Consider the following 16,777-nt stretch of genomic DNA (forward strand, 5'->3'; position numbering starts at 1 on the left):
CTACTAATTTTATGAATTTCTTTTTTTTTTCTTTCAATCATCTCTACTTTGCTCTCATTAACTTCAAATAGAATTCTCTAGAATAGAATTCTCTCTTCGCAAAATTTCTAATCATACGTATTAATAATAGTTTAAAAGTTATAAGTGTTATAATTACGAAAAATATCATTTAAACTTGGAGTTACTTACGCATTTTTCATTGTTATACAGACAAGTAAGGTATTATTTCGTATGTATTTTTCCTCTTTAATCGAATGATACCAATCACGAGTCAAAAAGTTAATATTTCCAAAGTTAAAATGTTTTTTTCTCTCTGTAAAAAGTATTATTTTTGATTTGCGCTTATTATGAAGAAAACCATTATAACTTCAAAACTATTGATTCTATCAACTCAAATTTTATCTCATTCATAGACAAATGTTTTGTGCAGTTAACTCTCAAGTTGTTGTGAAAAACTTAAGAAAACTTTAGTCAGTGATTTTAATTGAATTTAAATCCTTATATGTGTTAAGGAAGACCAACAACGCGCACCTTTGAATTCTTCGTAAACTGATCAAAATGGTCACCCACTATCGGTTATAAAATTTAGTGAAAAATAAAATTTGTTTCTTTTTTTAATGTATGTATTTTGTTTTAATGATACTCTTAACGTATTAAAGTACGTTTAGATTTTTTTTTTTTTTTTTTTTTTTTTTTTTTTTTTTTTTTTTTTTTTTTTTNTTTTTTTTTTTTGTAATTTAGAATTTGTTTTGGATTTCTATTTTGCTGCATGAAAATCCTTTGGACTTGGATTAGAGTAGCATTCAGAGTGCTTCTCCGCGAAGCGGACAGTTGAATTATAGTGTGTCTATCACTACAAAATTGCAATTCCAATTCACTAATATCTAAGACATGTTTACTCGATTCTATGATGGGGTATTTTTTCATAGATGAGGGTTGACATTGTCGATAACTATTTTCCCCACCCTACTTTGATGGATGGTCCACATTGAACAGTTGTACTACTTGTGACTGCGACCTTGTCCTCCTCACGCTGTTGCTACTCAGTCTCGATCACACACAACGTATTCACTCAACTGCTGAAGGCAACACAGGAGCTACCACGGCCGTGAACTTAACACAGCTCTCACGATCAGCATCCAAAAGTACGGTGATCTTAATACAGCTCTCCCGGCTTCTCACAAAACAGAAATGAAACAAGTATATTTTTAGACGTCAAATTCATAATAAAACCTAATTTACCAACAGCTGAAGAAATATATTTGCTATATACAAATTGAGCTAAGTTTTATGTATAAAAAATTTTTAAAATAAAAATATTCCATTCAAGGAATGTCACCAACACTGGATATTATTATTTTGAAATCTTAATAAAATATATTAATTTGTCACACTCAAAAAAGTAATTGAAAAAGACGAAATCCCAATAAAAAAAAATAATAGATAATTCATTTGCTGTAATAAATAAATAAAATTATTTTGTTGCAAGCATTCTCACGTGATAATTTTTTCCACCAATATATTACTTATTTAACGGCTTTATGCTTATTTGTTCCAGTCAATAAATAAAATAATTAATGAATCCTTTGATATATAAATATTAAAAAAAAAAAATTAATTTACAGCTAAGATAAAGGCATCACTATCTCATGAACTGAATTATAAATAATTTGGTGATCGGCAAATCTTATCGAATACCGAATTGATAACGAATATTACCTTCATTAAAATAAGCCTATTTCATGAAATGAAAGAATTATTGAAATTCGTTGCGTCCTAAAGATAAAATAAATAATAAAAAAAATAAGAAAAAAGAAATGAAGTTATAGTAGTTTTTTTTTTATAGTTATTTCGTATGTTGATAGGCGAAACCAAAAGTAAACTCCCGAAAACGAAACTAAGATGTTCTTTGAGTATTTCAAGATTTTTTTATTTGATTATATTTTGAAGATAAATAAAACTCATTTTTGTATTATAAATTTCTTTTGTTCCCAGAATTTTCTTTCCATTTTAAATAAATTTTTTGAAGAGCGTCGATTTTGATAAAATTTCTTTGCGCTAACACACATAACAATAAAAAAAAATTTGGAATTCTTTGAAATTTTGTTTGTAGATTTCGTATAATGTTAGAGATGTTTTAAACCAAAAGCTAAAGTCTAAGTGTAAATTTGTTATTTTTATCCAGCTTTAAGTAACAATATGTATAGTCAAATTTTTCTTCAAAAAGTCTATAAAAAACAATATATTTCATTGCGTCATTGAAATTTTACAATTATTTTGAAAATATTTTTTATTTTTATTTAAAATTTCTAATTTTAAGACTTAAGCTTACAAAACAAAAAATTAATATTTTATTCAAGCCTTTTTAAGAAAATTGTGACAAAAATTGTTTTTTTTTTTTTCCTTTTAAAGTAGAGAGACAACTAAAAAATGCTTCCACAATACTAACATTCAACTTAAGAGTCGTTTACACACTCATATAATCGAAGAAATTTTTATGCATTTAAAAATTAAGATAAGTCTCTGCAATAAGTAATTAAATTGATATTGTTTTTTCAACTACATGCAACATTCTCCTATACAACTAACCAAACTGTAACAACTACTGTTACCGTTTTTGAATTTCTCTTTTACTCTAAAAAAATAGCGAGGGGGTTTTTAAAGATGATCTGAATGACATTTTATCCCTCAATAACTGAAGAAACTGGCTCGTTTGCAGGAGCTCTGTGAAGAGTGATTGAAAAAAAGGTTTTTCTTTGGCAAGGAGGTGATTAGATTAGTTGAGGAAAATATAAGGATTGGCAAATGGATACCTGAAATACTTTTTTTCATCACTATTTAAAAAAGTAATAATTTTTTTTTTCAAAGTTATTTAGGTCAACAAAGCAAAATTTTATTTCAGTTACTAGTTATTAAATGATTAATTCTTTTTCTCTAAATTTAATTCTAATCTAAAATTAATTAATTAAATTAATGAATTAATACTTGAAAAAAACTGTATTAACATCAAGTGCCATCCTCTACATGCTTAAATAAATGTTTTTGAACTTGAGTGTATAAAGTATTTTATTATCGATTGAAAATTTGAACAAAATACATGAATTTATATAGGGAGAGTGTGAACTAATACAGTAGGAATTGAAAAAATAAAGGCACTTGGTTTCAGACAACTATAAATTTTTGTCACGTAATGTTCTTTAATGAATTTATCTGACACAGCTAATATAATTAAATATTTAAACGTGCGCAAAAAACTACTTTCTTGTTCAAATAGAGCTATGAGTTAGAAATCTTTTAAAGGTTATCTTTTAAAATACGTGAAAAACTGAATCGCTTATAGTAAAATTTAAAACAATGACTTACGCTTAGTCAATCAGAAAATTCCATTTCGTTTTTCGATCATCATTATTTAATATTTGAAAAAAAAAAAAAACTGTATAAATATCAAGTGTCACTCACTACTAGTTTAAAAACAATGTATTTAAACTTAAGTGGATGAATAAAAAATATTTTATTAACGATTGAAAATTTGAACAAGATATAAGTCATGTGAAGTCATCAAGCCAGATCTTGAGCTAAAATTTTCTTTAAGTGGTTGAAATTTTGATTGACAATGAATTAAATTTGGAGATACCATGATAAATTGCATTGCATACAAAGCTTAAATAAAAATTTGAGTGCTCTAATTAGTTGTAAAGCTGTCGAAATTTTGATTGCAAGATTTAATTGTTAGAAGTAAACACAAAACGAGTTAATAAAATCATAGCTAAAACGAAATTCACTATGGCCTCAAATGAGGTCTCCATACATTAAAAAAGCTGTCCAAATTTCAATTGTGAAATTCCATTGTTACAAACACAAAATGAGTTAATAAAAATATAGCTAAAACCAAATTCACAGTGGCTCCAAATCAGACCCAATTTTATCCACTAGTGCAGCTCTTTTCCAAAACGATTGAGCAATCCTATATGACATTCTATTTTTTAGTAGGCGACAAAAATATTAAGCTTCTCATTTAATTAATTCTATCATTTTAAAAAGAAATACACTAACACATATTAATAAAACTTTTATTTGGCAAAATGTGCACTCAGTACACTAGAATTTTGTACAACATAGTACACTGTACATCACAAGTATAAGCCTATTTATAAGTATATGTTGGCCCCAAAAAATAACTTATCATAAAAAAAGTATATAATAATTACATAGTAAGTAAAGCCACCATAATGAAATTCATAAAATTTAATTGTTCATGAATAAGGCACAAGAAAAAGAACAACATTTTAAATAGTGTCACTTTCGTTCTTTCCGTTCCAGCTGTAGTATGGATAAATTTAAATTTGTACATGAACCCAATATATTTTCAGTTTGTGCATTTAACATAAATAAATAAATAACAGTAAGATTAAAATCATCATTCACCGTTGATCATTTCTCAGGTACAGGGGAATAACAAACTTCGACCCGAAGGGTGAAGAATATGTACAGCCATTAATACTGTCAAATAGTTTTTTAGGAAGTCCAATATCACAAATATAAATGCTACACTGATCGTTCTTATAGGCTAATGGAAGTACTGGAGTCAGTAAGTACTTTAAACCTGAAGACACATAATCAGGTGGGGGGTCCAAGCCCATGACTGGAGCTTTTGACTGTTTTGCCCAGGCTCTAGCAGTCTGTAACCATTGTTTGTTGTCAATGGAATTGCTGGGGCTATGAGGTTCTAGTGCATCAAGTATAATGTCAACAGTAGGAGGTAATGCTACAAAAAAAAACAATAAATATATTGACCACTAAGCATCAAAGCTCATAATAAAATATTTAAAAAAAAGAAATCCAAGCCAGGGTTGGGTTTTTGAAATGCTAAGAACTGATTTCAATATTCAAGGAATTTTCATGAAAAGTACAAAGCTTCATAACAACATAAAATAAAAAATGATGACCCTTTGACAAATTTATGAACAGAATTGTTTAAAGGAAAAAAAAGACTAAAAAGAAACAAATTCTTAAAAAATAAAATAGGAAAGGATTCTGGCATACAGCGATCTTTATTTAAAGCATATGAACCTCTTAACTTTTTGCAATCTGATGTCATCTCAGTAAATACTAGAAATTCACTACTATGTGTATATATATATTACATATTAATAATTAGTAACCACATTACTTTATAAAATATATAGAAATGTTTTACTTTTATTTCAGCAGCATATTAAAGAACTCAGAGTGCAAAAAGTTAACATATCTTGAACTGTATAAGAAAAGAGACATTTGACTTTTGTATGTATTCTGCTCTTTAAAACATAAATATTTATAATACAATATCCTCAAGTATAGTAAGATTATTAATGGAATCAGCCCCTTATTATCATAATTCCAAGAATTTAATCATTTAAACATAATAACAATAAAATTTCTTCCCTTATTAGCCTCACAACCACCAGATATCTGAACCAAAGCTACTTAGATATTCATCTAAATTTAATAAAAGTGAAATTAGGGTTAGGGACTTTTAAGAATCTGGAAGTGGCTTGTGTAGGTCAGGGGTTATTACCAACAAAAATGGGTGATATCTATGATAGGGAGCAGCAAAAGTTTTCTTACACCTATTAGCATGTATTAAGGAAGCAGTGAACTTTCACTTTTTTGTATTGTTAACCTTATTAACACCAAACTTGAATTAAAATAATTACACTTAGGATTAAGAATTTTAGTAATTAAATGAAAATTAAAGTTCACAGTGAAATTACTTTAATAAATTCTATGGCATATTTAGACTCAAAATGCTGTAAGAAATAGGAAAATACAATCTCTTATCTGATGTAAAATGGATACTTCATTAGTGAAATCAGACTTTTGTAATCCAAGTCTTCAGGTACTGATAAGATCACATTAAATGTAGGGTAGTGTAATATATAAATGCAATTCTTTTTAAGGTTATTGATGTAGCAATTTATAGCATGGTTAAAACTATGAAAAAACTTGTCAATGTTATCCTTAACATTTCCTTTTAAGAGGGCATAAAAATACTAGCATAGCTGCCAACATGGTTAGGAAAAAATCCGGTAGATTTTACAAAATAAAAATAAACTTCATGACATTTGTTGCATAATGTACTAAATATTTTACACACATAGAATTTTAGGGATTTTTTTTACAGTCATCAAAGTAGGAAAAGTGCAATATTATCCAGTTATGATTAACATTAAATGAACTTCAAAATGTTGTGCATTATATTTACTCACAATTTTAAATAGTAATAGACATAAAATTAATCAAAGATAGTTAAAAGATTTTTTAATTAATTTAAAAAGGGAAATATGAATAAAAATTAATTGAAAATTTTAGAACAAAAAGAAGTTGTAAACTGATTTCTATAAATGAGGCTTGCTTCATTATATATTAGTAATACTTATTTAAGCATTCCAGCAAGCAATAATTCGAGAAACAATTCTCTTTAAATAGGGATTTTTTTTAGAAAACTTACTCAATTTTAGAAATTTTCTAAAATGCACAAAAACCAGGAGAATTTTTATTAAATCAGAGGACCAGGAGATACTAGCAAAATCCAGGAGAGTTGGCAGCTATGTACTAGTTAAATAAAGCTGAATTAAACAAGAATGATTTGGCAAAAAAAAAATTAAATAAAAATATATACCTGTTACATTATATACCATATTGCCGTCACTTAACTTGTATAATTTTAACTCCCTTGTTACCTCAGATTGATGTTCAACAGATTGTGAAGGAGTTAAAAGTGAAACATTTACACAATGATTAGCTAATTGACGACCACAATTGACAGCCTGAGCTCCTTGAACATGCAGACCACATAAAATAACGACCGTTGGTCTCTGATGGGTATTCTGTGGAGTCAGACTGCAAAGTAACCAAAATAAATAGTGAAAATGATATAAAAATGAGCTTTAAAACTAAGAAGTTGCAGAATATATATTGAATACAAAACAACTTTCAATAAATATTGTGTATTAGGCTTTATACCTGAACTAGGTACATAATCAGTAGACGGTCCTTAAAATTTAGCTGGAATTTTGCAATTTCTACAAGCATTATTAATTAAAATAAAAGGATGAGGGATCAAAAACCCAAAATTTCTGGTTCTAATTATCTAAAATCCACATTTGTATTAGCAGAAAGTGTGATATTTTGAACACACAAGAGTGAGGAATATCATAAGCTAAAAAAAAAAGGACAAATGAGGGTAAAATATTCTTTATCAGGAAAATTAGGACGAATAAAAATTAAGAATAATGTTGATTAACTTAGTTTTCAGATTTTTAAAAATGCATGGTAGCATGGTTATTTTTTCATTGGTAATATAACAAAAAAAAAATCCCTTAATTATTTAATTTGGTTAAAGTCATTAATATCTAAATAGGACATTTTTTTTAAAAAAAATATTATAACTCAAATCCAACTAAATTAGTGACTTTTTCTGAAATAGAAGGTACACGAAAAAGAGGAAAGATCCCCACCTGGTGGTTCGATTCTGTTGAGAGAGATCTTAGGCTCAATTAATGGCAATCTATTGCTCCAGAGAGAGTCAGATAGAGCTAGCTTATGGAGACAGCCTTGGCCTGTGACAGGCAGTACAGAATAATAATTTTTTTAAAAAAAAGATATAAAAATCATAGATTGGAGGACAAATTTCATGCCTACACAATGTACTAATTGCAATGCCAGTACATAAGCCTTTTTAAAAATTTTACATTTAAAAAATCTGACTTGTTACATACACGACAAAGAGTCCCAGAGGTAAATTTCCCATTGGATTTACAAGGTTTTTGATAAGTGAGGAAGTAGGGATAACTCCTCAAGATATTGAATTAGTTAACAAAAATAAATTCAACAGATAACAAAAATATAAAATAAAAAGTCTTATGCAATTAAGTTTAAAATCAATTATAACATTTCTTTAAACAATGCAACATTTTTGGCACAAAGTTTATTAAGAAGATGTTCTACAATAAATCATTAGCACAAACTTTAATAGATTTGTACACAGACAAAAAAAAAAGAAGATGTTTTACAATAAATAATAAGTAAGTATTTTAAATTATTCAAACATACATTTAGTCATTTTTATGTGCCTAAAAATTATGAGTGAATGACCAGAAATAAAATTTTTATGAATTGAACTTAAGTCTTAAAATATTATGTTCCTTCATAATTTTTCCAACTTTAAAAAAATTAAAACAAAATATACTGGGTTTTTAGCATTTAGCTACTTTTTTTTTCTTAAGTAAAAAGAACTAAAATAAGTTTCAGAATAGGAGATTATTATTATTTAAAAAAAAAAATGATAGAAATTGCTTTTAAAACAATGATTTACTACGTAGAGGAGCAGGGTAATAAGTTGAGAATCCTTGACAGAGATAATCAAAATTAGTATAGGATAACACTAAAAATGTTTACCGATGGCAACCACCAACTAATTGTAGAACCATTTCAGTAGCAGCACGCCCTATCATTTCCAATCTAACCTGTGGAGTTAATCCGACCAGTTCAGCTTTTTCATAGAGGAGGTTTTTAAACTCCATTGTAACACTAGGCACCACCAGTCCAGAATCTAAATTATAAAATATAGGATTTAGTCTAAAATTATAATAAGAGTTTTTAGCAAGGATGTATAATCAATATCGAACCAATTTTTTTCATGAATATTTAAAGTTGGTGTATATTTTATGCTTCGCCATATTATTGATTTACATGATTTTTCCCACCACTTTATTTAAACAAATATATAAGATCTGATAATAATGCAGAAGTATTGGTAAAATTAAGCAAATTAGTTTACATTACTTGTTATTTCCCAAGCACTTTAAATGTTGCGAAGAGCAATAAATTATGGATTGTCATACTGTATTGCATACTATATGATTGGCATATAGAATCACATTCATGATTATGCAATATTTGATGAAAATATTTAGATTTATTATATATTTCATATGTAAGAAAAATTCTATTTAGACCTTTTGAAAAAATCTGATGAGTTTAAAACTTGAGCTAAACCAAGCATGCGGCCAATACGTATATTATGCAGTATACCTCAAAAGTAATACCAAATTTAATATATATATATATACACACATATATATCTAAGGGTGGCAATCGTGCAAGCAGGACACACAGGCACATGATTTTAAGAAGAGCAAGTTAATTTTATGTAACAATCTTAATAAGATAATGAATATTCAAGTGACACAAAATCGAAGTGCTCCTTAATAAGTTAGGGAAAAATCCTGAAAAATAAATCTGTAAAATCTTTAGTTTTAGAGAATAAGGAAAATCTTAATAATCATAACTGGTCTATTAAATAGGTTGAGGGAAAAAGTCTTTCTCATCATTTCATGAAAGGGAGAAATCAAAAAAGTTAATTAATGCATAACTTGAATCAAAAATAGATTAAAAAACAGGAAGTCAATTTTAAAGTGTGAAAAAGAGTGTTTCATTTAGAATTATAAATTAAGAAAATGATTTAGGTAAAGGAATAATTAAAGCTTCTTATGTTTATAGATGTAAAAATAACAGTTTTGATTTTTACTTTTCTGAAATTGGTTAGGACCCTTAAAGCACATACATTATTGTAAAAATTCTGACTGTTCAATGAAACAATTTTATTTTTTTATTATCTTAATTTATTATTTGAAGATCCTAATTTAAACTCTGTACTTTAACAGATGGAATTAAAAATTAGCAAAATCAAAGACGTCACATTTCTTAAATTTAGGAACGATTCTTTTAGGAAAAATAAACACCAATGCATATTACCAGTTACATATTCTTTGTTACTCTGACATGACACAGAAATTTGCTTCAGAATCGGTACATCATTATTTAAAACATTCTCATCATGACGATATTTTGTTTGACCTTTCTTATTACAGTCAACTAATTTAACATGATCCATTTTACATAGTGCACTTATTTCTTCAAAAACAGCCTTCTTGTCAAATAAGGCAAGATTTTTTTCAAAGTCAAAATCTGTATCAAAGGTCTCGCTGTCGACTGTAGCACTAAAACAAGCTTCATCTCGCTCTTTAAGCCATTTTTTGGGATCAGCTCTTTTTCCATTTTTTTTCTTGTTTTCCCCTGAAACAAAGATTCCTTTGGTTAGTAGGAATACACATATTTACAAAATACAATGCATTTTTATAATAAATGATAACTTTAGAAAACATACAATTAATTATTGAAAATTTATCATTCATTTGATACATTATAACTCCTGAATTTTGTTGAGGTGAGAAAATAGCACAATAATGGATATTCAAAATTTAAAAGACACAGGATTTTAATGAATTTTGTCCTGCAGCATATTTTAACTGTTTTAAATTAAACAAGGTAAAAAAAAAAAAATATTCCTACAATTTATTGTTTAAAAATAAAAACACAAAAAGGATATATTATTTATTTACTACAAAATTAGGACAATAAATTACTCCAGAATATTTTAAGTACAAATTAAAGCTAACTATGAGTCAATATTACTTTATCCTTGCATAGTCAAATTGGTAAATTTTATAATTTTAAAAAAATATTTAGAGGACAAGATATTTTAGTTCTTATTACAATGAAAATGAAGAGAGAAAAAAAAACTAACTTAATGCTCAAATACTAAAACTGGCTATCTCATTGTTTGAGAAAATTTAAGAATATATTCAGGCTTATAATCAAAACACCATGTTGTATTAAAATACATCATTTTATATTAGTTACATTAAAACTAAGTTTATATCTCTTGAAAAAATGAGAACAAATAGTCAATGTAATGTTGTCCTTGACTTGATTGTCAATATTTAAACTCCAAATTTTGAGATCCATTTGATTATTTTCATATATAATCTATCTCAACTTATTTTAAGGTACTTTTGTGCAAAAGAAGCATTAGTAAATTCAACTATTCTTTTTTAGCACAAAACAAAGTGGACGCTCTCCACAAAATAAATAAGATAAAAAATAAAAAGTTGTCTAATTTACTTAAACACGGAAAGAGGAAAATTATCTCGTCTCATTTTTACACAAATCATTTGTATGAAAAGAAACTTTGATGATTAACAATGATATATCTTATAATTAAATTATTTACCTTTCTTTTTTTGGCTGTCTAAAAGAACTGGTGAACTAGAACACCCATTTTTTGTAGGTGATGAGAAAGCAGACTTCTCAACAGTATTTGTTTGTTTATTCTTTTTAACAGTAGATTCAATGAGCTTTAAGCTCTTAATATCAAGAGTACTGAAAAAATCAAAATATTTCTTTTTAACCCTAAACATGAGTCATAAAACAAAACAAAATACATAAGAAATCTACAATATCAATCAACAATACAATCTACAATAAAACATAAGGAATCTACAAAAGGAAAATAAATAAATGAATATTGGTGAACTAAATTTAGATAATAAAAAATTATTTAGAGCAAAAATACTTAAATAATTAAACTTTTCCTAACAACTTTATCAAGGTGATTTTTTGTGCCAAACCATAACATCTGAAGCACATTGATTTAATAAATTTTATATCAGAAAAATGTGAAGTTTTTTTTTTTTTTTAAATAAGGGCATTATATTAAATACATAATCCTAAGAAACTGAAGCAGTAAGATATTACTTGATTAGAAGCTTTATTCGCTACAAATATATTCAGATTGGAAATAACAGTCAACATGTTTCAAGTTCTAAAAAATGGACGTCTATTTTTGAGCGCTTAAAATACGTAGACTCTTATTTCCAATCTGTATATTTTTTGATGAGAATTAAGTTTTTAATCTAGTAAGGGTCATTATATTTAAAAATAGCTGTGTTCAACTGATGTAAAAAATATTTCATAAACTATTACATCAATTTACTATGTATTAAGTTTTAGTAAAAAAAATAAAAAATCTCAAACAAACATACTTAAAAGTTTTTTACTAATTAACTTTTTACATTTAAAACCTCATTTTCTATTGAGAGAAGTGTTAGCTTCATCCTGTTTTATGATTTTATCTTTATCAGTTATTTGTTGAGATGCCTACCGTTTATTAGTTTGTACAAGTGTACGTGAATCACACCAAATAAACTTCTTTTAATGAACCTTATACAATAAAATACTTGGTGCAATTCCCCAAATTGTTCATTGAAAAATACTAGATAAAAAAGAAATGAGGGCTCTCATTAGACATTCTTTATATGCTAATGATTAGATAAAGAAATAAAGACAAAATGAAAAAAATTCTGTAAGCTAATTACTGATTCTGGCAACTAGTTCTTACTTTTCCGTCACCACTTTATTTATTTTTTCTTGTGCTATTCATTAACTATATACATTAACAAAATACAAAATAATTTTCAAGAACTTTACATGATCATGATAAAACTAGATTCTGAAAAAGAACTCTTTTCTTGATTAAATTAGCCGCCATAAAGAGATCGAGAGATTTTAGAGGGTGAAATATGTAGCCTGAATTTTAGAATATCATGCAAAATGCAGCTGAATTGCACATGAGAGTGCATGAATCTCACCGAACCCAGCTCAGTATATGCACATGCGGACCCGCAAGTATTTCATCAAACATGTAAAATGATTGGCGCTTTAATATGCTACGATTTGACGGACACCAAAATGCATTGTGTTTGAATGAATTGCACAAACGTTGAATGAACAATGTGAAAGTCACACTTTTTCATAATATGTGGCAAAAATCTACATGGTAAAGAAAAAAAATCTCCTTTTTGAAAAGGAAAATGAAGCACTTTTTTAAAACACCCAATAAAAAAAGCACCTTTAAGGGCTTTTAAAAAATGAAAATCAAAAATAAGCACTTTTTAAAAGCATTACGCACCATAAGGTTATGAGTTGACTTTGTGTGTTCTTTGGAACTTAATAAAACAATATCTCAGAAAAAAAACTTTTTTTATCAATATATTTATGTAATATCTTCAATGATTGAAAATATTCCAAAGAAAAACTGAATTATTGATACTGACCTCAGAGTTACCTCAGGAACTTGACATTTAGTTGAATTTCTACTAACATTGATTAAAGATAAGGTTTGGTTTAAATCATCCACGTTTGAAATTTCTCCCTCAAAAACTCCAAGGACATCACCACAATCTACTGATACAATGCTTCCAGTCCATAAAGTTGACATTTCTAAATTTATAGACTAAGCTACAAAATAAGAAATTTTTTTATTTTTAGTGAAAGTTTGGTTGATAAAGTAATCATTCAATTAATTTGAAAATCATTCAATTAACATTCAAATATTTGAATCAAAATATTTTAATGTTGATTAATATTAATATGCAAATGTTAAATGTGAATCACCACATGAAATTTATGCAGCGCCACTTATGAAAATAAAAGGCTGAATTAAGTTGCTTAACAGTATGACATTACATGTTACTCAGCATATTATGTAATTAAAAATATACTTAAATTGCGACTAAAGTTTTAAGCACTTACTAAAAACTTTATTTTGCAAATTAAGCTTAAATTAATAATATTATTTGAATGCTATTTAAATTATTATGCACATGGTGAATAAGAATCATCACATTAACTTTAATATATATTCAAGCTTATTAAAATAATCTTAACCTAATCAAACTTACGAACCAACTACGTAAGAGATAAAAATTTCGTAAAGAAAGTTAATATTCAACCATTAATATTTAAATAAATATATTTGAAGACTAAAACTAATATGATTAAGGTAAATAAGAATCCTCAGAGGAATTTTAGGGGATATTTCCGTATCGTGATCTGCTACGCCAACAACTATCGCCAAGGCACCAAACTGATTTTAAATGGGAAATATTTAAAATAAAAACACAGAGAGGCTACAAGTTATACCCTTCAAGTCTGTCCCTTTCTATGTTTTTTTTAAAAATTTCTCTGGGACCGTTGCCAAGACTATTGCTATTCAGTTACAGATCGCGATATGGAAATCTCCCCGAATTTTAGCTCCTGAAAGAAATAAAAAAATAGCTTAATTATGTTGCCTAACAGTAACACATTGTTTTATTTACAAGAAATTTCTTTATGAATTGATTAATTTTTTGAATGTCTTATATTTTACTTGATGTTCTATGGTTTGTTAATGCTTTTTTCGTCACAAATATTTCAATGTCATAATCTATGAAAAAATATCGGAAATTTTTATGACTCTCGGGAAATAGCCCTCAAAAAATTTAAAAAAAAAACAGAAGGGATTCAACTTGAAGTCACCCACAGACAAAACTCTACAAGTTTTTTTTTTACAAAAAAATTGAAGCTTAATATCCATTTAGCACGTTGGTGATTGCAGTTGACATGAGAGATCACAATACTGAAATATCCGCATTTTGTTTGTTGTTGACTCAAAGACATCCAACAATTTTTTTCTAAATTTTATGGTTTTAAAAAAATAAGAAATATATTTAAAAAAGTTGACGAAGGTCTACATTTTTGGCTACTTTCGGCTTATGCACAGCTAAAAAATACCAATTTGCTTTCGCAATTTTTTAAAAAAAAAATCTTAGAGGATGTCAACAGTTTTAAAACGACAATAAAATATAATTACTTCGCATTTATAAGAAAAAATATGCGCACATTTTTGATGTTTTGAGCATTAATTGTAAGCTATATAGTTTAACTTCAGTGTTTTAAATAAAAACATCGTAAATTAGAAATATGAGCAGTGCAGAATACAAAATGTTCCTCTTTTAATGTATATAATAGATATCGAAATATACTTTCATTTTACATTTAACGCCAAGACTAAAAATAAGGGAACAAAACTTGTGGGAACAATGTAAATTGTCTCGTTAAAATTTATTATACCAATAACACAAAATTTTGTTAACAAAAATTGCAACAGAAAGACAAAACGCGTTGTTTTTTAGGTTCTTTTTCAATAAAAGCTAACCTAATAAACTTGACTAAATGAAATGGGAAGGAAACGACAAACACTATAGAACTTCCAAGTTAATTTTAAATTGTATGCAACATGAATGGATTCTTTCTACATGACACATTTCAACATTATCGTTTTCACTGTAGAATAGCTTTCTCAACCTTTCAATTTCAAGAATATTCCTTGACGTAAACAATAAAAGAAAAACAGAACTAAACAAACGCGGCATCCAATAAGATTTTAGCTTTGGCCTGGCGTGGTTAGCTAGATCTCTTTTATGAGTAAAATAAATGCACATTTTTTTTTAAAATGTATGAATATTGATTAAAGTGGTTTATTACAGGTATATAATTCTAATTTAAAAAAATTGACGAAAATTTAAATAAAGTTTTATCAATTGATAGCTTTGCTCAAAATCATTGTTCTCAATGTAAAAATCTGAATGATCCGTACCAAACTCATACAACAGAATGATTGCAAAAAACAGATAAAACACATAATATTAAATTCAATACGAACGAAAACTTATGAGAACTCGCTCAGTTTTTATCACATTCAAACATAATTATTTTTGTTGAGATTCACCCTTCCCCCCTCGCTCTGCCGTTTGTGATTTCTACCATCGATTTGTTTACTGTTTACTGATTTTGATATAAATATATTTTATATTAAGGTAAGTGTTTCAAGAAAGTTTTAAATTTATTAATATTAAAAATTCAATTTTTAAACTTGAAAGCTGATCTTTTCCTAAGTTATTCAAGCTCTGAAATTATCTTGAAACTCATCTTCTATAATAATAAGTTGCGTGAAACCAAATTCAACATAATGTTTATATAATTCATTTTCTTAAAATCTAGGTTATCTACTGAAAGTTTTTTCCACAACGATAAGATGCCCAAAAAATTTGGGCACAATACTAAAGCTGTCGAAGCAAAAGAAAGAAGAGAAGCTGTGAGAATAGCTGAAAAAGAAAAGAAAGACCGAGAAGCAGAAGATGCTCTTTGGCAAGATGATGACAAACAAATCGCTCGGAAACAGTCGCGGAAGGTAATTATTTAAAGTTATTTTTCATTTAAAATGTTTGGATGATTGTTAACTTGAACTTGTTACATACTATTCTGAAGACAGTCCTATTATAATTATTAGTTTTATTATTTTTCGTTTTATATAATTATTTGTAAAATTTTTCTGCATCTTATAATTGATGCCTATGTTTTATTACTAGTGTTTTATAATTATTTTAAAAATTCCAATAAACACTAAAATAGTTACTTAAAATACATGATATAGCATCCCTTTGATAATCAGGTCATAGGATTATGTATTCTTATTAGTTACAGTTTTGATCTACGGCATCAGAGTGAAAGTTACTTTACACAATTTCATTGTTATTTAGATACAGTGTAGTTAATATTGTTACTGTCTTTTAAACATATTAGATTCTACTGTTCTTTGTTGTTTCTGTCGCTTTTTTCAAGGTTATCTTGTTCTTTTAATATTGATTAAGAAAAAAATGTACAAAGTTTGAGGCATCAAAACTTTATTTAAACTTTGCGCCAACAATTTAAGTTTAAAATATTTTCATATGGTCAGGTCAGGTATATACTGATTAGGATATTTCCGTCTGTACCTTACTTGAATTTTCCAAGGTATCAAGTGCCTTTTTTTCAGTTATTGTATGTACAGTACAGAACCCGTTATCCGGAAATCAGAAAACCCAAAAACCGGAACGAAATTCGATAAATATTCCCGTTATTTTTTAAAAAAAAATTTTTTTTTTCCTCTTAAGATTTTAGGATTTTTCTTTCTTTTTTGAAAGATGTTTACCTTACCATCATTTTGGAAATAATCATTAGTGTATTACTTCAT

At 27.2% G+C, this 16,777-nt stretch overlaps 2 protein-coding genes across 3 annotated transcripts in view; one reads left to right on the top strand and one right to left on the bottom strand.

Annotated features, from left to right (window-relative positions):
- Positions 1 to 4,056: 4,056 nt before the first annotated feature.
- On the bottom strand, positions 4,057 to 15,159 carry LOC107442635 (Enhancer of mRNA-decapping protein 3). 2 transcript variants are annotated; one of them, XM_016056253.4, is made up of 7 exons: positions 14,921 to 15,159; positions 12,999 to 13,182; positions 11,117 to 11,265; positions 9,799 to 10,119; positions 8,440 to 8,593; positions 6,662 to 6,882; positions 4,057 to 4,765 (listed from the first exon to the last, which is right to left on the bottom strand). In XM_016056253.4, exons 2-7 carry the CDS (start codon positions 13,160 to 13,162, stop codon positions 4,422 to 4,424), a joined length of 1,353 nt encoding a protein of 450 aa, XP_015911739.2. In that variant the 5' UTR covers positions 13,163 to 13,182; positions 14,921 to 15,159; the 3' UTR covers positions 4,057 to 4,421. The 2 variants fall into 2 exon arrangements, with proteins under 2 accessions (XP_015911739.2, XP_071042378.1); XM_071186277.1 differs by having other exon boundaries at positions 15,070 to 15,142.
- Positions 15,160 to 15,324: 165 nt separating this feature from the next.
- The window catches only part of LOC107442637 (coiled-coil domain-containing protein 124-B), a gene marked incomplete in the record, with an annotated part of 6,887 nt that continues 5,434 nt past the window's right edge, over positions 15,325 to 16,777 (top strand). Inside the window, 2 exon segments of the mRNA XM_043042292.2 lie at positions 15,325 to 15,581; positions 15,766 to 15,955. Coding sequence (XP_042898226.2) covers positions 15,800 to 15,955 — 156 coding nt within the window.

The sequence above is a fragment of the Parasteatoda tepidariorum genome, chromosome 10 (genome assembly GCF_043381705.1).
Source record: "Parasteatoda tepidariorum isolate YZ-2023 chromosome 10, CAS_Ptep_4.0, whole genome shotgun sequence".
In the NCBI taxonomy this organism is placed as follows: Eukaryota; Metazoa; Arthropoda; class Arachnida; order Araneae; family Theridiidae; genus Parasteatoda; species Parasteatoda tepidariorum.

Bases quoted from the DNA above. Each gene is read 5' to 3' on its own strand.
- LOC107442635 (XM_016056253.4), bottom strand. From the start codon at position 13,162: ATGTCAACTTTATGGACTGGAAGCATTGTATCAGTAGATTGTGGTGAT. The intron at 11,266-12,998 runs GTCAGTATCAAT...TGATTTTTTCAG, and splicing joins GTTCCTGAGGTAACTCTGAG to TACTCTTGATATTAAGAGCT. The intron at 10,120-11,116 runs GTAAATAATTTA...TCTTTGTTTCAG, and splicing joins AGACAGCCAAAAAAAGAAAG to GGGAAAACAAGAAAAAAAAT.